This window comes from Mugil cephalus, chromosome 6 (genome assembly GCF_022458985.1).
Source record: "Mugil cephalus isolate CIBA_MC_2020 chromosome 6, CIBA_Mcephalus_1.1, whole genome shotgun sequence".
Taxonomy (NCBI): domain Eukaryota; kingdom Metazoa; phylum Chordata; class Actinopteri; order Mugiliformes; family Mugilidae; genus Mugil; species Mugil cephalus.
The window spans coordinates 22183007-22206932 of NC_061775.1; the positions used below are offsets into that span (position 1 = coordinate 22183007).

General features: G+C 42.3%; 1 protein-coding gene across 1 annotated transcript; it reads right to left on the minus strand.

Annotated features, from left to right (window-relative positions):
* Positions 1-1917: 1917 nt before the first annotated feature.
* On the minus strand, positions 1918-21817 carry lurap1 (leucine rich adaptor protein 1). Its single transcript, XM_047587862.1, has 2 exons — positions 21037-21817; positions 1918-8754 (listed from the first exon to the last, which is right to left on the minus strand). Exons 1-2 carry the CDS (start codon positions 21250-21252, stop codon positions 7849-7851), a joined length of 1122 nt encoding a protein of 373 aa, XP_047443818.1. The 5' UTR covers positions 21253-21817; the 3' UTR covers positions 1918-7848.
* Between the last annotated feature and the right edge of the window lie 2109 nt (positions 21818-23926).

Consider the following 23926-nt stretch of genomic DNA (forward strand, 5'->3'; position numbering starts at 1 on the left):
CTTCTTGTGGCTGTTGGTCGTAAAAATGAAGGTCTTTGCTGACACAGACGACGAAACCGGCCGCAAACACTTCGCCTGCTTCAATTAGCATGGGTGTGCATTACAAAATAAAACCACTGTCTCATGGATGGTAAAAATCAATGGACACTGACACCAGCAAGAATTACAACACTGCAGTCAAGTTTCTCTGCAAGCACAGAGAACAACTTCGTTAAGCTCCATGACACAAAGGAATTGTAATTTGCATTGTTATTTATTGACTCATAATTTATGTGTTTTAACCAGTGGTTTTCTAACTGATTCTTTTAGATATTTATCTAAAAACATATTGTTAAATCTAGTTATGGAACATGTTTTCTAATTTTTATGAATTATATAATGTTAACAGATGTGCAAAGAGTCTGAATCATGAGATCCCATCACAAGTTATTATTTTAAATGGGTGATAAACTGTTTAGTGGCTGAGTTCCATTTGCTTATCCAAACAGGCTCCACTTTCCACTAAAACCGTTTGAGCCTTGATAACTGGATGCCCTGGGTCTCACCCACCCGAAGGGCACCCTCACACTTGTCCTCTCACCATCTCGTCTCACACGCCGTGCGTTTGTCGCCTCAAACTGTTGACACCACCAGCTTCCTGATCAGAGGAAAACTGTATGGCATCCCCACCATCCCTCTAATCCCCAGTCAGCCCGGTGTGATTTTACTCATCCAGCAGACAAATAGCCTCAGAGGTTGTTGTTAGATTACTCGCCACAGATACTATCTATCCTCTTAAGCTGCTCAGATAAACCAGAATACTTCTAAGCTGTAACTAGAGGGGTGGGGAACATGTATGCCGGAGTGTTTATAGATTCTCACCCACTGGATATGCGCACGAACCAAACTGAAAAGCCGTTTCGGAAGTCAAATCCTGTACACAAATTAGGCATAACATTATGACCACCTTTTTAATATTGCACAGGTCTCCCTTGTGCCTCCAAAACAGTTGTGTTTCAGCAGAGAGTGGACATGGGCCTCCTGAGAGAGGTTGTTTGTGGAGAATTTGGAGGCCAGGTCAACACCCTGAACCATTTTATATCTGTATCATGCTGCATCCTGCTGGGGATGGCTACTGCCATCAAGGGGTGTCGTTGCTATGGGGTAGTCAGGGTACCTGGTCTGATCTAGGTGGGTGGTACAAGTCTGAGAAACATCTGCATGAATGCCAGATCCAGAGCATTGTATTGCAATCAGAAGGTCAATGTTATTTACTTTTTCCGGTCAGTGGTTCTAATCTTATGCCTGACTGACGTAGCAGCATAAACTGTCTTGACATGAGACACTGTGAAGTTGTGATCACATCAAGAGGTGTGTGTGAAGTCCACCACATTGGTCCATGACGGAAGTTTTTCCGTGCTGTTATAAACCTAGCTTTAGCTTTATGTGTTTACTGTTACGTGGCCTGCAGCCTGACACTATTCTAGTACTTGTGATCTACACTCATTTAGTTACTCCTGAAAAAACAAAAAACAAAAGGACCAGTGATTTCTTTGCTTTCACCTCTGAGGATACTGCTGTCTGCGAAGTTGTTTAGGGGAAGTAGCCAATGAGTGCTTTGAGTGCTAATGGACCTGCATTGACAAACCTTTGTGGGGAGTGCTGGGCCAAATATTGATCGACAATCTACATGGAACCACTCAGAGAAGTTGACGTTAAGAGGTCAGGAGAGAAAAACAGCTGCTGATCAGGAAAACTCTAGTTTTAAATGTCCGGCAAGCCTTTTTTCCTCTGGGGAATTATTTGATCCACTGCAAGACTTTCTCAAACTAATCAAACGATCAGGAAATCCAACCAAATAGGATATTTTCAGGAGTAAAAATCATTGTGGTCCTTCTTTTTCCTAATTAAAAGGCAACAACAAACAGGGGGAAAAAAAACATTTAAAATATCTTTAATCATTGGATAAGCTTATATAATTTACATACTGCATAATATAATCCTCCACAGCCACAAATCTAATCAGTTAATTTTCACTTTACAAAGAAAAAGATAATGTGCTGTTGTCCTTTTTTCCTCTTGACACATTGCATGACAAAATAATAAAAGGGCATCATACCGTGAAAATAATCAAAAAAGAAAAAAACGTTCCAATCACTCAAGCAAGATAGTAATTCAGCTGATCCAGTGAACTGCAGTCGGCCTCTGTGGCTTTTATCTTCCAATCCTCAATGCTTTGTTTTTCCTAAGTTAAGTTTTGGACCTGGTTCAGAGCCCACTGTGCGCTCAGTGGGGTTTGTTTCAGTTCACTTCCATTTCATTCAACAGTTTGAGATGTGAACAAAACACGCGCAAACATGAGAATGAAATACAAATGAGATTGAAGAAGAGGAATTGCTGCCAGGTACCTAGAGACCCACGTCAGACCCGGGATAAATTGTGCTTGTGTTTGTGTAAGAGGAAGGAAGAAACAGCAGGACACCGGGAGTGGATGCTTCCTTTTAGCGTCATGCTGTGCACTGTTGGTCCTCTGCTCTGGCTCCAGGGAGACGCAACCAGTCTGTTTTTTTTTTTTTTAGCTCCCCTTAAATGCCCAAAACTTGCCGGCACCAAAGGCTCTCGGCGGCGGAAGGTTAATGGAGACGGTGACTGAGCTGTACGCTAACGCTGAACAGAGCAGCAGGGGAGTAGGAGGAAAACTGGTGACAGAAGGGATTTACTGAGCTGGAGTAATCAGCTGAGACTGACACAGAGTGGGTGGCTTTGTGAATTGTATGGAAAATTTCAGAGGGGGCATTTAAAGCGATCAGGCATAACATTATAACCACCTTCCTAATATTGTTATTAGGTCTCCCTTGTGCCTCCAAAACAGTTGTGACTCATCAGAGAATGGACATTGGACAAATACGGATGTTCTATAGCGTCTGGCAACAAAATGTTGTTAGTGGGGGGGCCTTTGGATCCTATGGGTTGAGGGGAGGGACCTCTGAGGATCATCCCACAGGTAATCGACCTGGCCTCCAAATTCACTAGATCCCACACTTTGTGCTGTTCTTCATGTTTTTTTTTTTTGAGTTGTCCCTAAAGTGGTTTGTCTGTGTGTGTCCTTGTGCATCAAAGAGTGTCACTGCTATGGGGTGGGTTTGCCTGGTGAGGTTTAGTTGGGAGGTACATGTCTGTCTAAGTAACATCCACACAATTGCTAGGTCCAAATGTTTACCATCAGAACACTGTGTTGTCACATTGCACCTCCCGTCAGTGGTTTTAATGTTTTAAACTCGATAGCGATAGATGATCAGGTTTAGCATGACTTGTAAAACTTAGTAAACATGAACTGAGTGTTTAGTCATAATAAGTCACACCACGCATAATTGATTTAGCCTGTGTTTTACAATAAACTGGACTTATGCAAAGTCTCATCTCGAGGTTTGAGCACTCACATTTTGTTATCACTATTTGATGATAACAAATCTCTAAAGCCTTGGTAAAAGAAAAGTGTTACATCTAGTGTTTGGCCTTATTATGACAACGTTTCGGGCTTTCACCACAAATTACAGCTGACCTTATTTTAAGCCATTAGCTCTCTCGTTTTCCTTCACCTGCCACTAAACATTGTTCTACGTAGCCATCGGAGCTGGAGCCTGCTCGGTCCCGCTGCCATGGCAACCGCATTGGTCTATGTAATCACGCTGTTTGTCTTGTGCCCAGAATAGCCGGAGGGTGCAGGCACCTGAAGCCAATGCAAACACATCACGCACCGGGCATCTGATAAATCTTGGAGGGGATCGAGCGGAAGGATTTTAAGAGGGCCAAGTTTACTAACGTAGCCTCTAAAAAAAACAAAATGTTTGGTGACAAGTTATTTCTTTTCCGCTTCGAATGAAGAAAAAAAAAAAAAAGGGGTATTTTCCACAACCATTTAGGGACATTTCCACTCTTGCCCACACAGCAAGCCATTATTATTATCCCTCTTTCTAAAACAATCAGACCACAAGCAGCTCCTCCTGGCACCTAGACTGTCAGCACTCCTTAAATCTCTGCCAGTGAGTCATTTAGAGCAGCTCTCATATTCCAGTTTTAGACTGGACGTCCCCAGCGAAAATACATTAAACCATTACAGGCTGCAGTATATCTTCAGAAAGACGCGCTAAAAGCTCATGTAATGTGTTTTACAGGTTTGTTTCCCTCACTGAGATGTATTTTTTCCCCATATGTCTCAGCTAATTTGGAAAGAAACCCCCAAAGCAGGGTTGATTTTTTTTTCTTTTTTCGGCATGTATTATCGCTTTACGGCCAACACATATGTTAAAAAGGGGACGGAGGTTTCAAATGACATCATGTCTATGCTGTGGTCGGAATATATATTTACCACGGCTGAGGTAACTGTAAAGAGATGGATAGATGCTCGACTACTTGTAGTCAGAAGGAGAAAAGACGGTGGATGGAGATGCCCCCTGCTTGTCCGAAAGTTCAAGGTCGAGTTTTAGCACAGTTTTCCTCCCTTGTCTCCAGGACTGGCGTACGGTTGCTGTTTCTGTGGTGCCGGGGCTTTATGGTGCTGTCTCCAGTGAGAGGGCATTGTGCGCACATGATGTGTGTGTTGGCACGGACCGAAGGTTTCCATCAAACCGGTGGTGGTGGAAAGAAGGGTGAAAATAAAGGCAGGAGGAGGAGAGAGGAAACACTTCAGTGACTCAAACACACAGAGATGTTGACTTTAACATCTGAGTGTAGCCGCACAGAGAGAAAGACGTGGCAGAAAGTGAATTTAAACAAGCCGGGCTGTGTTGACTCGGAGTCAACATGTAAGAACAACTAATAGCTACATTAATTGCAGCGGCAAGGGACTCTTTAATTAACTTGGCAATTTGGAAAACAGAGCATGTCTGGCTAACCAGCATTTAACCAAAAGTACAACTTTAGCTTCACCTCTGAGAGTCATGAGCTACAGTTTGTGTTTAGAAGCCCTGTTCACATCTCAAACATCCACCGTATAATGCGTTCCCGCTGTGCAGCAGTCAGTCCTAGATGCCATCAGAGATAAGCTCAGCTCTGTTGGGAGGAGGTTTGTGCTACGTCATCTCAGTTCAGTGATGTGTCATTAGCTCACCTTGAAAGCCTTTTAATCTTAAAGGTTAAGCAAACAGAAAACTTGCAGCTAGCAGTATAGCAGTAACAAGGGCTTAGTAAATTGTCAATTGGGTGAGTCATTTCAAATTTTAAAGAAAGTTTTCTTACAGGACCTTTGGGATCCTGGGCCCAGCATGAATTACATTTGACTGACATGCTTCCTTATTTTTATAGCATAGTCAAAACCATAGACTGTATAAATATGGATGACGTGTCCAAGCTTCCTCACATTGGCCAAACCGACGCTGTTTTCCCGGGGATACATGCGGAGCCGACTTGCGCCTTTGGAGCCAGATTCTGATCAGCAGGGCCCAAGAGTGGAACCACGATATCGATGACCAGACCACACTTCCGCCAGACTCACTCAAGTTTTCATTTAATTAACACGACTGGTAAAAATATTTTTTACAGGTCTCACGGTACTGCTTTACGCAGCGGTTGGCATGACAACTGGTGGTCACCATTATGCCACATCCTGTTTCTATAGCCTCAAATATCTAAGTAAAACGAATTTAACTAAAAACTGACACTTGAACATGCATCAACGTGTGTTTTAGTGTTTAGATTTAGGCCCATCCGCTAACAGGGAGGGGGTGGGGCTTATGAATTGTTAACTATAGTGCAGCCAGACACTAGGGGGAGCTCTACTTTCTCTAGTCTCACTTTTTAGTGAGACTAGAGACTAGTAGTTCCACTATCCGTCTTTATATAGTCTGTGGGCAAAACTCACAACCGGTATGTTGCTTAGCTCATATTTACCTTTTTTGTAGCAGTATGCACAGATTATGTAATACGTTCCCCTCCCTTTACCAGATGTGTTGTGCTATCCCCGCGCCACTGACATGACTAACTGTGGTCTGGTATGGAGGTGTAGTAACGCTGTGATGAATGAGCCAAAAAATGTTTCAAAACCTCTGGGAGTCATCTATTCTTATCTGAACCTGACAGCCCAGCTGTGCTCAGGGAAGCAGTCGGCATCTGCCTCTCTCTCTCTCTGTTACACTCGCGCCAACACAACAAACACACACGGCATTTTCTTGTCAGTAGTGTCATCAGCTATTGAAGAACAGACATTATTATTAGATTTGCTGAGAAGAGGCTGCTTACGTAAGCCCAGCAGGCAGGCTTAGAGAAATATTGCTTTTCTTCTCTGATTGTGTACGGCCTTCCTCCCCGCATTTCTCACAAATCACCCAATAAAGCTTTCAGCGCAGGGCATGCAATATCCACCCGGCCAGCACAACACATTTACCAGTCAGCACTCAAAAGAGCACACAGACTGTTTGGTTTAGCCGTTTGTACACGCGAAGCAGAGGCCAGGAAGAAATAAAAAAATGACAAAAGATTATCAGAACAACAGTGCATCTCATTGGGAAAAATACAGGCATATGTAATTAAGGTTTACACCGATCAGGCACGACATCTGCTTCATAGTAAAACTAACACAGGTTATCATAACTGTTCAGACTGAAGGAAAAATATTCAGCCATACTTAGGAATCGACTACAACCAGTCACAACTAGTACCTGATGCACAGAGTAGCTGTTTTGTCATTCAGTAAATACACAATATTGCAGATGGTTGGTTAAGCACTGAAGGTATTAGATCCACAAACACACTAATGATTATTTTAATGAGTGAAACTTTTTTTTTGTACTAACCTCAGTGCCTTATTTTCTGTGTCATTCATCTCATCTACTGTTGTTCAAGGGAGTCTTTGGGGAGAAACATTCTTTAGATACTTTTTCGATAATGCTTTATCAAGTAATGCCGTCTATAACCATTGGACATAAATATGTGTCTATACAATACATTTTATTTCTGACTTTAATGAGACACTCATAACGGGGTATTTGGTTTTCTATTATTATAGTACAGTAGGCTTCGTCTGAGCTATTGGTTGTGGATCCTGGAAGTTATTTCCAACCTAAACGTCCTGACCTCGATATAAACAACGGAGCCCAAAGTCAAAGAGAGTGCATGAAAACTAAATCCAATATGCAAACATCTTGGTTCTAATTATTTTGGTTATTGTACTTTTTTTTGTTATTGTAGTTATTTGTAAAGATTTGTTTCCTGTCAACCTCATCAAATCAAAGAAGACAGGAAGTGTTCCACGGTACGTGACCTGTGATGAGAGGGGGTCAAAACATAAATAGAGATTGGTAATCACTGTCACAGAGGATCCACGAAATGTTTAATAGGATGTTTAAAGTAACTGTTAACAGTAACTGAGTCCCAAAGCATGTTTGGGTTTAGAAGCGTAGACTGTAAGTGGGAATACGTTTTTTTGGAAGTTTTGAAAGTCAAACAATCTGAAGTCGTGTTTCAGCTCTCTGGCAGATTGTCTCACTGTGCTTTTAAGGGAAAAATAAGACATAATAAAATAAAAGAAGACCAGGGAAAGCCAAAAAATACCCTGAGAAAAACTAGGACACAGGATTTTAAAATGTATTATTCTACGTTTGTGTGAGGCAACCCCTGTCTGGCTAAATATGGTCAAAATCCTGTAGTGTGCATCCATCTTATGCTGACATCAATGTTTTTATAGTACGTTAGTGCAGTCACACGAGGGAACAACAGAGCAAACATGTTATCGTCTTTCAAACACAGTGTCTTTCACCGAGGAGAGCCTTGTTTTGTGCCGCAGTTCAGGCTTCGTAACGTTCAGTGATGTGGTCGTTGGTGTTGCGGAAGGAGCATTCAGCAGTGTCTTTAATCCCTTCTCTATTAACCTTCTTACAAAAATGTCACATCTTCTTGCGACTGCACCCAGCGCCAGTGGGCATCGTACTCCAGGTGCAGTTTGCCGTTCATTTTGCATGTGTCCAAGTCAATCTTTCCGTTTTTGTAAGGTTTGAGTTTGGGGCTCTGGCTGGTTCCCAGTTTCTCATTGAGGTTGGAACGGGTCGGACTGCCTGTTTGTGTGGTTGGTTTCTCGAGGATGATATTAGCCCTAGCGACGTGCGTCTGGGTTTTGTCTTTAAAAATGGGGCTTCCCTTTTCTGTCTCTGGAGCTTTGGTCCAGATAGTAGCATCTTGCTTGGGGCCCTCTGACTTTGTTTTGGGAGAGCTGACAGGAACTGCTGGTTTCCCAGTTAAAGTCCCACCGGTCCCATTCCCAGTGACAGTGCTGCTGACCCCGTTCCCAGTTGCACCTTTCACCTCTGTCGCATTTCCAGGCCCATTTCCATTCTCATTTGCTCCAGCCCGAATCCCAATCCCAAGCCCAGTACTAGACCTAAACCCTACTCCTGCTCCTGTCCCAAGCACCATAGCTGTTGCAACGGAACCTCCTGCGGTGGTCCGACCCCCAGCTGTAGCTTCTGAGGCCAGTGGCGTGGCGGTGCAAATGACAGACTCCGAGCTGGAGGGGCAGTACTCGTCCATGTCGTCCGCCAAGGTGTCCAGGTAGCTACCAATGGAGATGTTGTCCAGCTTGTCGTTGGGGTCCTGCAGGCTGCTCCAGGAGCCTCTCCAAGAGGTGTCGGGTCCCTCGCCCAGGCTGTATTGGCTGCTGGTGAGGCTGCTGCAGTGGCTGGTCAGCGTGCTTCTCTCCTCCAGAAGCCATTTCACCGCCTCAATGCCCTCATGGACCGCCAGCAGCTGTTGCAGGATCTTCACGTCCACCGATCGCAAGTGAACCTGCGGACACACAAAAAGGGATATTCTGCAATTAAAGAGGCATGGTTATTCTCACCGTTTTCATGTTTTGATAGCATGCAGTGGGGTTCCTGGGGAACCACTGCAGATGTTTATTTAAAGCCGTCAGCTTTGGCTCCAAGTGACAAGTGCAAACACCATTATAATACTATTAAACTACTGCAGATTACCATAATTGGAAGAAACATAAAACAGACGCTGGCAGGTTGAGTCTACACTACTAAAAATGGGAAACAAATAAAGTAAGGTAGAGAGGAAAAGGCTTACAGAAGGAAATACCATATGACCAAAACTGACACTGCAGGAGAAGCTGTTGAGAGACGGAAATACGATACGGTGGAAAGTACGACACATTACAGGAGGAGAAAATCAAGAATGAGCTTTAAATTCCTCTGGGGGCTTTAAACTGTCTCTTAAATTACCCGAAAATGATGCAAACTATTTGAAAATGTGTTTAGTCACCGCGACATATGGCATAAATAAATAAAGTAACAATTACATCAGGAATTACAGCCACTGATATCTTCTTATGTGGTGTCCGATGCCTGCGTGGGAGACTAAGAAAGCTTAATGGTGAGCTAGAGGAAAAAGAGGACTGCGGTCACGGAAAATTCCCCCCGCAGAATACATTTGCAGAGGTCTACGGTGAAGTGCCAGGACGAGAGGTGATATATTACACCACGTTTCAAAGGGCTGCTTCATGACATCCACTTGTCTCTGCAGATAACTGCATTCTCTCAAAGCAATTGATTTCTCAATATTCCTCAGTTTCCTGTGCAAACAGATTTTTCATCTTTATTACTTTTTTAAATCAGACTCTATATCAGTGTCTCTCAAATTGCAGTTATATAAACATATTTGTGTAATTTATTTCATGCTAACACAATATTAGACACATAAAGTGTGATCTAGTCGTATTTAGGATTATAAGTGGAATTAGCCAGAATTAAACAGAAGAATGTGTAATGTGTAAGGTCATGCATCCAAAGTGTAACCAAAGCTTGCACTTACATTGTGAAAAGGAAGGTGCTTGAAGCTATTTTATGATAATATTAAGCCTTGGGATGATATCTTTTGAAACCATCATATGTTTTATTCAAATTTTCAAAAGTAGACTCTTAATCTCTAAAGAAAATTGTAACCATAGCTGCCGTATAAATGTAGTGGACTAAAAGGAGCAATATTTTATTGCAACCACTTGATTTAACTAATTTATACAATTTTCCACAGTGTTGTGATGCCTATAAGATCTATTTTACAGCAAACCAGCTAATTCAAGAAACTACAGATCCTGCCTTTTTTGACTGAAGGGTCAATGATCATAAACCTTAAGACCCTTTAAGACCTTTGCCCTCTGACCTTTGGAGGACATTGTGGGCCTCGACAATTTCTTTTAAATCAATAAACTAGTAGAAAGGAATGAATTGATTCATTCAACCGGCCAGTTACTTTTCACCAGGCCCTGAACGTTAGAGCTGATGGGCTGCATCCATGTGGATTTTGTCTGCCTGGCTCTGTCATTGTTCAACACCGTTGCACAAAACACCTCCAGAAAAAATCTGAAATATATCCCTCTCCCTGACCGTGCACGTAAGAGTTTGAGATTCTTGGAGCGTGTGAGCAGTTTCAAACGTCATTTCTATGCATAAGCCGTGGCCGACCTCTATAAAAACCAGCATTTCAGGACAGAACCGCATTCTGAAAGGTAAAGCTTCGGCTTTGGCACAATTAGTCCTCTTCAGTTCTGCATGTTTCCCTTCATCTTTCTCAGTTTATTCCCAGCTGTATTTAAGCAAGCCATGCCGTAGGAAGCTGATGGGAATTGGTGGCTTTGAAATGGGGAAACTAAGATACGAGACCATAATGATGCCCACTTTCCCCCCAATCTTCCTCTGTTGTTTTTCCCTCTTGATAAATTGGATACTTTCCTCACTCCAAGCCTCTAAAAAATCACCAAACAAAAGAACCGAAGCAGGAAAAGAATCCCTGTGATTGGTCACTGACTCATAACCACATTCAAGCCATGGCCTTTGTTAAAGGGTCAGGAGGAGAGGCTTCATTTCAAAGTGTCAAAGGTCAAAAAGAACAATCACATCAGATAATACTACATCTTGATTTTGGCTCCTGTTACTCAAAGCAGGCTGTGTTTTTTTTGTCAATTGTCCTCACAGATAATGACATTATGGGCTCAAACTTAGTTACTCAGCCTTGCACATCAGGATTAGCCGTTAGGGTCTGGGTAGAATCTGGACTGTTGCCGTAGCTACGCCATCAAATTGATGCTGAGCCATAAACCGCCTATTAGCCTGAGTGCCTTGAAAGATTGAACTGGGTTGATTGTGTGACTTGTTGAACACTGTATTAATCACAAAGGTTTACTTAAATCTAAACCAGTACCACAACCATGAAACCATGCCCCAAACTTTACCCTGTGTGTAATTCTAATTATAAACTCAACAAATGTGTGTGGGGAAGGTTTTTTCTACAGGGGAATTCCCCAAAGTGTTGCAGCTGAGCAGGAACGAAGAGATCTGGGATAGGATGTGAGGTTACACGCAAAGTTCTTTATCGAATGAGCTGATGCCAAAGTTTAATTGTTCGTCAAATTACACTTGCAGCAACAATGATAAACGGACACTGTAACAGTGAGTCATTAGATGTTACTCAAGGCGTCTTAGAATAGGAATATCCACTGCTGCCCGTCCCTTCACCTCTGCTGTAAATTAAACACCCTTCACGTAATTGCAGGGAGGAGCGCCACATGAGTAAGAGCGGATTCGGGGTGGAGTTCAGGTCTGAGGTTTCTGGCAGGCAGGAGGATGACTGCCTAATGAGGGTGGCAGTAAAAAGCAGTGCCATGCCTGTCAGCGCTGAGGTGGCCCGATGCTAACGAAGCTCAGCGCTCCACCAGCCTGTGAACGATGCTGCTGCTGCTGAACTGTGGCCATCCGGGAACATACATAGATCCACATGATTAATGGCAGCTGCCACGTCTTGCTCTTTTACTTATTCGTCTGTAAGTGGGAAGGCTGCAATACAGATTCGCTGCCCCCTTAAGACAGGTTTTCATGACCAAAAACCCCCAAACTGATGAGAGATTAAGTAGGGATCCGCTACCTGCTATAAGTGTGTGTGCTATTTATAAATATACAGTAATATCGTCATTTTGCATTCATTATTAAGCTATTCAAATAATACGCTCTGTGAAACGGTGCGCTGTTGATACAGCTCCTGTATCGCTGAATGAGACTGAATGATGACCTCTATTTATCCCTTTTCCCTAAGATATGTTGGATTCATGTTAATGTGTATTTAAGGACATTTAAATTTGTGGGGGAAAATAAAAAAAATATATATATCAAAAATGTCTAATCAACCAAAGATTTTGCGACCGTCCCTGCAGTACCTCTGTTGACTCCCTAGGGGTCGCGGACCCCCTGTTGAAGACCTATGCCTTAAGATATAACCAGACAGGTGGTAAATGTTCACAACAAACTTATACACCTCCCTGAAAAGTGTTTGCCACCTGAACTCCTGCGTGCCTTCTTTTGCTGCGGTCTCGTAAAACGTATCATCTATCACAAACTTATACATAGAACAATGAATACCTTTTGAATTGCGTTACCTACTGAGAAACAAACAACAAAAGAAATAATTAAAAACATCTCCTTTGTCATCTCTGTGCCAGTGGAACCAGCACCCGTGCCAAGTGCGTCTTCCGCTGTGTTCCTGGAGGGATTTCTTTCATTCCTATTAATTCGGTGGATTGATTACAGCTTTTAATTATGCGACGAAGTCAAACATGGTCATTACTGAATGGACTCTATGGAGTGAAAAAGGTCAAACGGGTTTTTACCGTGACAGCAGAGAGGATGAGAGCTGAGCACGGAGGTCGAGGACCTTGAGGGCCAAAACGTCATTAATCATCTTTTTGCATTTTTTTTTTTTTTTGCATTTGAGGCATCATTACAAACCGATTTTAGCTTTCCTACTTAGGCATGAGACCTAAAGTCAACTGGATGATCCACAGGATTCTGGAAAGCACACTGTCCTGTCTTTTAAGCCGATCAGGCATAACATCATGACCAGCTTCCTAATATTGTGGCAACAGAGAGTTGTTAGTGGGGGGGCTTTGGGTCCCGAGGGGCCTCTGTGGATCATCCCACAAATACTTGATCAGTTTGGGATCTAATGAATTTGGAGGCCAGGTCAACACCTTGGAAGCCAGGACTGGTCTGGACTAGGTGAGTGGTTTGTCTCCTGTCAGTGGTCATAATGTTGTGGCTTATATGGTCATTCACTTAAATTCAGGGCTCCACATGTGTGCATATACTTTCACATCATCAGTGTAACAGCTGAGCGAAAACCCTGATGATACCAACCGACTGCAACACTTGAGTGATCTCTGCCTGAGGGGATTCAGCTATCGGTGTGTTTCCTTCATTGACTTTGACTGACCTACTTTTATCTTTTTTTTTTTTTTTTGTCAAATAGAAGGATCAGCAGAGAAGACCATGCCAGGACTCCCAAACAGTCCTAAAATGCCTTCAAGCTGCAGACCTTAAAGCCAGAACATGTTCTGATCGTTGGAAAGTTTATTATTATTGTTATGGATATTCTGCAGGACTTTCTATCAGATTGCAGTTTACTTTGGACACTGTCCTGGACATTTTCTTTAAAACGCTGGATTCTGTGGCAAAGAAAATTGTGGCACAGCGTTTTAGATTTTGGACACACACTGCCCTTGCATGGTTACACAAGACACACAAATTACAAACGCCGACATATTTTAGGGAAAATGTCTTCATATTGATTGCTTATTGGCAGGGTTTACACATATATCTTCCAACACCTATTTCAATGAAAACTCCTTATCTTAAACGATTAAGTTGCTCTACAAATTTCAGCACATCATTACAGAATCATTACGTTCACTCGTGTTACTTCAGACATCACTCTTATCTGCGCTAATAATATTCTTGGCTTGGTTGCAACCTGTCGTCAGCTGTTTCCTCGTGTTCCTCTCCTCCATCTGTCTTCAATCTGTCTTTATTGTAGCAATAACTTCAAGGGTTACGTTGGTTAGTGCAGTGTTATTATAACCATAAATAGTCATCCAAATACAAGCCGGCTTGGACAAAAGCAGAAACACGAGCCTCTGGATCTTTTAAAGATGTGTTTAGATTACGATATTTCGGTTCATTCTTCATCCATTTGCAAAGTTATTCGTCAGAGCGCTCCCGAAGGCAGACGTTCAGACGTCAGTCCGCGATAGCGACACATGCACGGAGTGATTTGTGATGCCAAACAGCTTCCTGATGTCACACGGCTACTTAACAGAGTGCTGAATCCCTGTCAGATGGTTGTCTCTTACACCAGCAAAGTAAACACACACACACTCTCTCTCTCTCTATTATATCACCAAGTGTCCCTGTCTGCTGTTTCACCTTCCCCATCAAACTCACTCCCTCTGCAGACACGCAGCGTCCTTGCACTGCCCGGCCCACCCCACCCTCACCGTCTCCATTTGACAACAGAAGGTCGCCGCTGGCTCTCTGTGAACCTCCAGCAGCTCCATCTGTCTGCATTCACCTCTAAATACTGTGGAAAATATCCACTTGTTCTTGTTATCGTGTTTCCATTGCGTTACCGCAAACCACACATGTGCTGGATGGCAACATGGCAGGGTTTCATTGTGCAAACCGCAGGTCGATGCAAAAAAACCCCCAAAAAACTAAATAGCAGCTTTAAGCTTGGACGGAACTAGGAGCCCATTTTCATCAGCTGAGAGTTCCCTTTTCCATTTATTGTTATGCATGGTGTACTGCACATAAAAAAAAGTAATCTTATTGTTCCAATCAACAGCACATGGGTAGCGAAACACAGTGAGCAAAATGTGACGGAGGATTCGAGGTGCTGCAGGTCATCCGCCGATGATTTAATTAGTACAAACCCCTGAGCTGATTGTGACAACTGTGAGGAGATAGCCAGCAGCCAGACAGAGAAGAAGGGCTGAGATTAAATAGACATGATTTCGATTCCCTACAGCTCAGCTCTGCACTCAAAGCTGACTTTGCGCTGACATTAATCTGCCTTGAGGTGGAAGAAAGGGAGAAGCTACGGAGAAGGGAAAAAAAGGAGAATGACATCCCTCAAACCATAAACAACATTCGCTCTTTGATAGCTTTACGTACAGATGCTGATCATGAATAAAATACAAAACAGATAATACATAAAGGGCCTTCGGTGTATGTGTTTCCGAGTGTGTGTGTCTGCGTGGCTGACTGCCAGTCTTCTGCGGTTAGCAAAGGAGGAGCGTCTCTGTCCAGTAAATCTGTTTAGATCAGTGGAGAGCGTGTCTCCGATTAGACGGCCGGGGACGAACGCAGCAGACGAGAGCTTAAAAACTGCTCCCAAACTGAAATCATTAATGACAACATGTATGTGCGTTCAGCTCGCTGCGCTACGAAATGTTCTCGATAACATCGTATCAAGCCGCGCACGCCGAGAAAGTGCGTACGCATACAGTAATTAGTATGCAGATTAAAGCCAGGTGTCAGGCAGCTAATGAGCTCAACATGAGAAGCTTTTTGCATTAATTAGGTTTTCGTTTTAGTCATTTGTCAGTTTGACAAATATCTGCCAGTTAGCATTAATAATGAAAGGATTTAATGCTGCTTTTCAGATTTATTTCCAGTATTAAATGATAACCTGAGGAATCAATTTTCTAAATGTTTTTTCTGCTATATATATGTTCCAATACCACATGTTGATATTAAACATAAACCAAAACTTCAAAAAATTATGTATATATGTAAATTCCCTTTTTGTTGTTCAGTTCTTGTGTCGAGCTGACATGAGCTCATCATTTACTTGTTATGGGTAGATGTGGAATACCCACAGAATTAGGTAAACAGCGCATTATTTCATTCTGTAACCGCTTGTCGTCTGGAGGGTCGTCTGGCTTCTGGAGCCTATTCCATCTGCCACTGGGCGAGAGGCGGGGTACATCCTGGACAGGCCTCCAGTCTATGTTAGGGCTGACACAGAGACACAGACAACCATTCACACCTCACACAGCCAATTTAGAATCACCAGTTAAGAGAGAACCCACGCAGACACAGGGAGAACATGCAGAATGGCCCGATGGATTAAAAGCCAGATCCTTTCTTGCTGTGAGGCGTCAGTGCTAACAGACACACCACTGTGCAGCCCGGATATGAGAATTGTAAATCTCGTTTAATACGACAGTTGACAAATTATTTATTAAAATATGATAAAAATAGTAATTTGTTGCAGGTTTCGATCAAAATTAGACATTTACAATGTGCTTGTAACCCACTGTCACTTATGTTTTATCATAAGATAGCCGTCTCAGTAAAGGCATTTTATATATATTTTTTTTGTGTGTGTGTGTGAGTGCCTTGGACTTTTCTTTTGAGCTTTGCTATTCATGTCAATTTCCGTTATTTGCATGAAAAACTTCCCGAGGAAGTTCTGATATTTAACAAGAAGCAGAGCTATGATTCATGACTGATGGTGACACACTGACAATATGGCCCACACACACACACACACACAAACACAAACTTAATCTTACAGTGGACAGATGCTGTAGCCTACCATCACCATACTTTATAGAGAGAGTAAGAGATGAAGGAACACTAAAAAAAAAAAGGAACATATTAGCGTACTCCTTCACACCCTGCCTGTTAATGTGGATCACTGAGCTTCTCAGTATAGTAGAAAAAAAAGAGAGGGAAAGAACACACTCCAAGGTCTCTATCAGTGCACAACTGTGTGTACGCGAGAGCTCTTTCCATTTAGCTTCACTCTGCAGACACTCTACACATGCATTACCGCACGTCTTACTAAGCAGATTTCAGATGAAAGTGCAATGCTCACATCTTTTCTCCTCTGCACTCTCATCACACTACGGCACTCTCGCAGATGAGGGAAGCAAACACGCGCAACGCAACACAATGCAATAGAAGAGGAGCAACCTGGCTCTGTGCAGAAAGTTTCGCTCCCCTCCGGCTACAAGGTGGCTCTTTATTGCCATCACGTCTCTCCCCGTCTTCCCTCCTTCGCAGCGGACCTGATTGACGACCGAAACTCTTAACAAATCAGTCTGCCTCCCATGCTCTCGACAGATTTATGGGAACTCTGGATGCTTCGTGAATCCAAACGGGTGCCCGGTTGGTCAAATACGCACTTGGGAACCTGCCAGTAGTGTCAGCATAAGTGTGGGCTAAACGTTAGCTCATCTTCAACCTAGAACAGCTGATTTCAATCACTTTTGTTTTTACACCTTTGCAACAGTTATTATTCCTGAAAAGACTATTGCAAATATTTTCCAACTCTTCTAACTTTTGTCTCACATGACTTTGATGACATACTGCTACAGAGCCCTGTAGTATTGATTGTCTATGGTTAGATCTAATCAAGGTTACATGCATGATATGGGCCTTGCAGCTTAATTCCAGTTTGATGGTGCACACTGGAAGTGACGTGCAACTTTCATACATGCAGATTTAGTCGTATGCATATATAAAAAAGGAAAGAAATTCTCCATACGTGTGAAAGAAATGTCCACCTTCCTCATCTCTCCACTGATCTTGTTGCTGTCATCGCTCTCCTGTGTGTTAATTATTACCAGGCTTTGAGGTGCAGACACTGAATAATAATGACATGCAACATGCAATGCATGGAAAAGGCCGATGTTCCAGTCTGACCGTTACCATAGTTGTCACATAGCTAAAGGTGAGATATGAATCCCAGCTAGGACCCCATATGAAAGTGGCCAAGATGTGGTATGAAAAATGTCAAATTTGATTTATTCATTTGAAAAGAAAAAACTAATCTGAGTGCTGCAAACCCATCTTGAGCTCCCACAACTACACAAGAAATAGGCCCAGGATGCATTTATGTTCAGCAGCAGTGTGAGCCGTGCGTATAATGCAATGTGGGGTGAGCACCATGTGTTGCTTTTCTGATGACATCATGGAAACCTGCCTTACCATAGACAGTTAAATGATAAAGAAGCGGTGTATTGAAAAAGCCACTTGTCAAAGCTGAAACTAATGGAACTAGGAGCATCAGACATAAACGCTGACACCATAAAATGTATAAATATAGACAAAGCATCGCTACTTCCTTTCATTGGGCAATCAGTTACAACGAAATGTTGGATCATACACTGTATTTATTTATTTTTTACAACTCTCACCCCTTTACAGAGTAGTTGGTATGATACTGGTAGTCGCCATGATGTCACTTACTGTTTCTATAGCCTAAAATTAAACTTATCTGAATAATGACACTTAAACATGGATTATATATATATATATATTTATAACTACCTCATTGTGCAAATGACAGAAACCATCCTTGAACATTAAAAAATTATAACTTGGATTTTAGTGTTTTATTTCAGCCCGAGTCCCATCCACCAACATGGAAAAGGTGGAGCTTATGACCTATACTGCAGTCAGTCACCAGGGGGAGCTCTACTTGCTTTAGCTTCACTTTTGAGGAACAGTTCCGCTGTCCATCCTTAAACAGTCTATTACAGACACAGTTCTGTCTATGATTATGTATGCAGATGATCCATTGTATTTCTCCCTACCAGCTAGCCAAAGCAACATTTACATGTGCAATGGGTCTAATTAAGCCTACACCAAAGTAGCAGAAGATTCCAAACTTAAAGGCCCACATTCCTGAAAAGGATAATAACAGCTGATAATGTTTCCCCAGGAAGCGTTCATTTACAGCATGGGGTGGCACTATTTCCTCCTTAAGGAGTCGACATGCTGACATGCGACCACCACCATGCGTTTGCGCAACAATCCCAGAGTAAATTAAGCTTCTATTTGTAAATAGTGACCTATAATGTGTTTTGGAGTCGTTTTCTCTCAGAGGACAGCTTGCTTTGTTTTGGAGTTGGGCCGTGGTGGTGCATGTACTCTGTGTCACAACCACAGACTGGGTGCGCGCCTGCATCCGCCACAGGAATGTATGACATATAGGATCACAGAGGGCGGAAAAACAAAACAAAACAACAACTGGAGCACTGGTGCATCGTTGCTTCAGACCTCCGCTGTTTAGAGAAAGGTGGGGTCCATGTAAACAAGAAGACAGTGAGGTATTTGTTTTGAAGGCAGGATATTTCCTGTTGATTTGCTCCATTAACAAAGACTTGGCTCAGCTGGACAAGAGAAAAATGGGATAATCATTTCATTTGTGTAAGGCAGTCTTGAAGCATACATATAGACATATCACACCAGTACTAGGGCGTATTTGTGTGATCGGTTTGAGCAGAGTGTTAACCACCAGACAACAGAAAGAAAGTGCATTCACCACAAAACGACGGGCCTGTGGTCTTCAACTCATATCCTAGCAACGTGCAGCTGTTGGCATGGTGATGAGCTGAATTATTGAGCATGAGGAACCTTTTTTAGGCACAATCAGAGATATTCCTAATCATGAGCAACCGTAGATGCATAATTATCTGATTATATAAAAACAAGGGTCACTGATTTATATCCAAATCTGGTTTTAAACGATCCATCTGTTTTGTAGATTGTACAAACGTTAATGGAGCTCTGTGAGAAATTGCAAGAAATTGTCAAATCTTTCAGTTCTTGGAATGAAATCGTGCTTTGAGAATAAGGAAACAACACTTAACAAATAGTTCTGTGGATCCCCTGAGATTAACTTCCCACTCAAGAGCTCCCTCGAGATCTACAAACCTTCAAGGTATTTTTTATCTCCCCAGTTTGCTTTGAAACCAGCATAGGAACAGTGAAGTGATGCAATGACCGGCAAGCATTTGGTATGGAAATGCATCTTTATCTCTGTGTTTCGTTCCATGTCTTTAAGATTAAAAGAGCATTGCACGGCCCACGCTTTTTTTTTTAATGTTCATGTGCTTATTTAAAAAAATGCCAGGTGTTGCACTAATGCGCTCAACCAATCAACATGGTTCTTTTAATGCTGGAAATGAAGGAACGAGAAAGAAATATGCTTAAAACGGAGTTATAATCTCATTTCCGGCACACACAGAAAACTGTTGTGAGAGCAAACGCACCTAATGTTGTGATAGAAACACCTAACACTATGGAATATCAACAAGGAAAAAGAAAACCCTAAAGCGACATGTACTTATTTTACCATGAAGTTCAAACACAAAACCTGTGTGTTTAACTTGGCATGAGTGCGTTGGGGTACTACAAGATTCATTCTAAGTGAAAACTAAGTGAAAAGTGAAAACATTTTTAACACATTTTTAAGTGGCAACATTTCTTGATCTTAAAATTTGTCCCGACTGAATTTGTAACTGAATAGCCCTGCCCTAAAGCATCTAAGGGGCAAGAATATCGCTCAAATGTGACGGCACGAGGTTTAGAAATAACTGAAAAGCTGTGGTCAGTGAGGTTACTGTAGGCCCCAACAATTAGCAGGGGTCCGAAAAGCATTTGGAAAACTAGGCGGTCTTGAAGAAACATTGAGTGGTAAGGTCACAAGCAGCCGAGCTGCAGGAGAAATATGAAAAACCTTGGCAACTTGGACATTTCGCAGAGAGTTCCGCTGTGGTTTGGGAATGCACAGCAGGAGCAGGAAGGAGAGATTGAGGATGTCCCTTTGGAGAATTGAACATGGCCATATATTCACCACTGTCAGCACGTTGAGTGCTTATCAGACTTTAACACATTAGGCACTATATGCTGAGATGTCGTTATCGTTAATGAGAAAGAAGCCAGAGAAAGAAAAAACATTGATATGGCAATATATTGTGACAATTTTTCTTACGAAACAATATCTATTCTGAATGTGTTAATATTGACTCAATTTGTCCAATGAAACATTTGATGTACACATATGCAACTTGTATTTTAAGGTGTACTTAACATTTCTCAGTGAATTGTGTAGAATATCGCAATAAATATCGCATATGGTGACTCAAGTATCGTCATACGTATCGTATCGTGAAGTGCTGGCTAAATTATTCTAATAATGAATACTACTTATTAATACTAATAATTAATACACATTTAGTTCTTCAGCTCTGCACCTATGCATCATTTTCCCTGAGACATGACCGATTGATCTATTCATCAAATATTCACAACTGACACAACAGCAGCGTCCAGTGGAGCAGAGCTGGATCAAATTCTCAGCCTTCATTAAGCTGCATCAGTATGACAGCCCTACGACCAGAAAACAACCCAAACAGTCGACACACACCCAGCGGAGCACTCTTACCATCTCCATCTTCAATTTCCTGATCTTTTCATCTAAACTCTTCCTCCCTGTCTCCTTGCTGGGGTCGTGCGCGGTGGCCAGCTTGGCGTCCCCTCCCCGCGCAGAGGACGCTTCTTCCCGCATCCACCTGAGCAAACCCTCGGGCGTCTTCCGGCCAATCTTCATCTCAATGTCTTTCAGATCTGGAATGGACTCGCTGGCAGTGCCTTCATCCATCGTGCCAGTGACTTCAAACCGACAAAAATATATATATAAAAAATATATAAAAAAATAAATAACGATTACGTCCGTCTGGTTTCTTTGAGACTGTTGCCCGTCAAGCTGCAAGAGTCACTTCCTTCAGGATTGTATAGCATCCTATGCGTCTCATACTGAGTTGGACTGCGCCAAGGGAGAAAAACACTTTCACAGTGTCAACACAAAAGTGTGCGTTTATTCCAAGTGACTGATGCCGAGAAAAAAAAAATCCCTCATTGGTGTTTTAACTCTCTCGTCATCTTGCGCAAAACTGTCAGTCCGCTATAGGCTGCACGGCATAAACTGGTGATGATCAAGTGAAGGCATAATAGCGCTATTTGCCGCTTATGTCCCGTGGCTTGTTGAGTGGGTCCCCTACAGCGGTTGAGTACAGTTTGTCCTGCGGCTGCTCTCTGCAGCTGAGAGCTGGGGAGGTGACTGTCTGCCTCGCTGGAGATCCCGACGCTCATTCACACTGCGCAGATTCCACCTGCATGATGACAGCCACCAGCAACCGCAGAGTGGGAGAGAGGAGAGCCCAGACCGTCAAGCAACACACGGTAACACTGACAAAGCTTCCGGGTCCACGTCTGACTTTCAAAATATAATCACGTTAAAGGAAGGTTTGAAGGTTGGGCGGACTACCAAAACAAAATAACAAAAGAGCAGAGAACACTCAGAGGAGAGCTGGTGCGTTTATAATGTAATGAACCGAATGAAATGTAATGAAAAACATACACACACACATATATGGGCCACTACTATGAAGAAAAATATAACTTTAGTATAAATATCAAAAGTATTTGATATTCTACAGCAGGGGCGCCAGCAGGAATTTGGGGGCCCCAAGAAAAAGAAACCACAATGGGACCCCCATCATAAATAAAATTCATATTGAAACGAGAAAATAAAGTGACTAACTGAATAGGTTTTGCGATTTGCAAAAACAAAGTAATAGAACCATTGACTAAATAAAAAGTCCCCCGTTTATCAAGTCTTTGAAGTCCAGCTTTGTAGCCATCTGATTCAATGGACAAGACGGCAATGCTCTAAACTATTATGTTTTTATTATGTTTTCTTTTTTACCTATCTTTTGGGACCACTGTCAGTTGGGGGCCCTTGTATTTGTCCTAACTTTCCCCCCATCTATATGGGACTGTTACTAATACATCCAATGGCTTAATGATACACTGATCAGACATAACATTATGACCATCTTCCTAATATATATGTAGGTCTCACAGAGAATGGACACAGGCGTTCTGAGGGTGTCCTGTGGTGTCTGGGAACACAATGTTGTTATTGGGGGCCTCTGTGGACCATTGGGGTGCCTATGGTGTGGGGGTGTGGCTGGTCTGGTCTAGGTGGGTGGTACATGCCTAAGTAACACACAAAGTCCAGGTCCAAAAGTTTCCCAACAGAGCATTGAACTGTCACAAGATCGTCAGTGTTACTTACTTCTCCTGTCAGTGGTTTTAATGTTGTGGCAGACTGGTATATATATTATCTTTGAGACACAGAGACATCATAGAAACACCACAAAGACACATTCAGTGGTGTTATCTGCAGTAAGGAAAGCGAAAGAGATGCTTTTAACTGGAAACACTCACTGGGGCTGCCATGGAGAAGCTGACTACGAATAGAAATACAGCCATCAATGAAGTGACTAATTGATTATATCAGGGGAATAAAGAGAAAAACTGAGATAGTCCCTACTGAAGAGTAGGTTGGGGGGTTGGAACTGTAAAGAAAATAACAATGGCTTTAAAATGGGGAGCGATTAGGGTTGTCTCTTTCCTTCTGATATGACTAATCCCAGATACCATGTTAGGGTGAGTTTCATACGTTTGAGGACAAAGACCATATAATTAATTACTAAATTAATTATCATTGTCAGGTCCATCCATTGTTAACAACCCTTCAGACGGATTGTGAGGATGTAACAAAGGCAGAGGAGAGCTCGGTTTACAGAGAGGAGACAGGAAGGTATAATGTCTGGATTAATGAGGCCTTCCTATGATCCTCTGCATTCACTGTCACATCTCATGAGGGGCCCCAGAAATCCCACCTACTCTCCTGTCAGGGTTAGCGTCACATCTGAATTTAGAGAACTTAAGATGCTCGATTGCTGCAGGGTCACCTTTTAAACCTGCATTTTACCTCTAAATAAGGAGGACAGAAGAAATAATCAGACGTGATACTGCACAGAATTAATTCATTGGCTCAATTTTAAAACCTGTATATTGGTATTTGCGGTATTTGCAGTATTTGCGTATTTGCAGCAAATTTTAGAAAGCCAGTTTCTATGTCAGTATCATTAGCCGTTAGTGTTTAAATTTCAAAAATGCAGATCGCTCTTTGTCAAATGCATTGTCTGATGTGTTTATTGTATTACACTGACTGCGCTTTGTACCAGAAATTAAGGCAGACACAAACACAAGTAGGTTAACAAGGGGTTAGTTTGAAAGCAAGAGAACCTCTACCAGCATGTGGGGCACATATCGTAATCCCACTTCAGATGGGAGTAAACTGTGAAGGCTGTAGGGATTATTACAAGGGGGTCAATCTTTTTGTTATAATACCTTTGTTTTGGCTCTTAGCTGCTGGAACGTAAAATATGTCTCTAGTAAAATGTTGAGAATTTCTGTCTTTG

Excerpts from the sequence above, each read along its gene's own strand:
- lurap1 (XM_047587862.1), bottom strand. The coding sequence starts at position 21,252 with ATGGATGAAGGCACTGCCAGCGAGTCCATTCCAGATCTGAAAGACATT. Across the intron at positions 8,755-21,036 it reads GGAAATTGAAGATGGAGATG|GTTCACTTGCGATCGGTGGA; the intron begins GTAAGAGTGCTC and ends GTGTGTCCGCAG.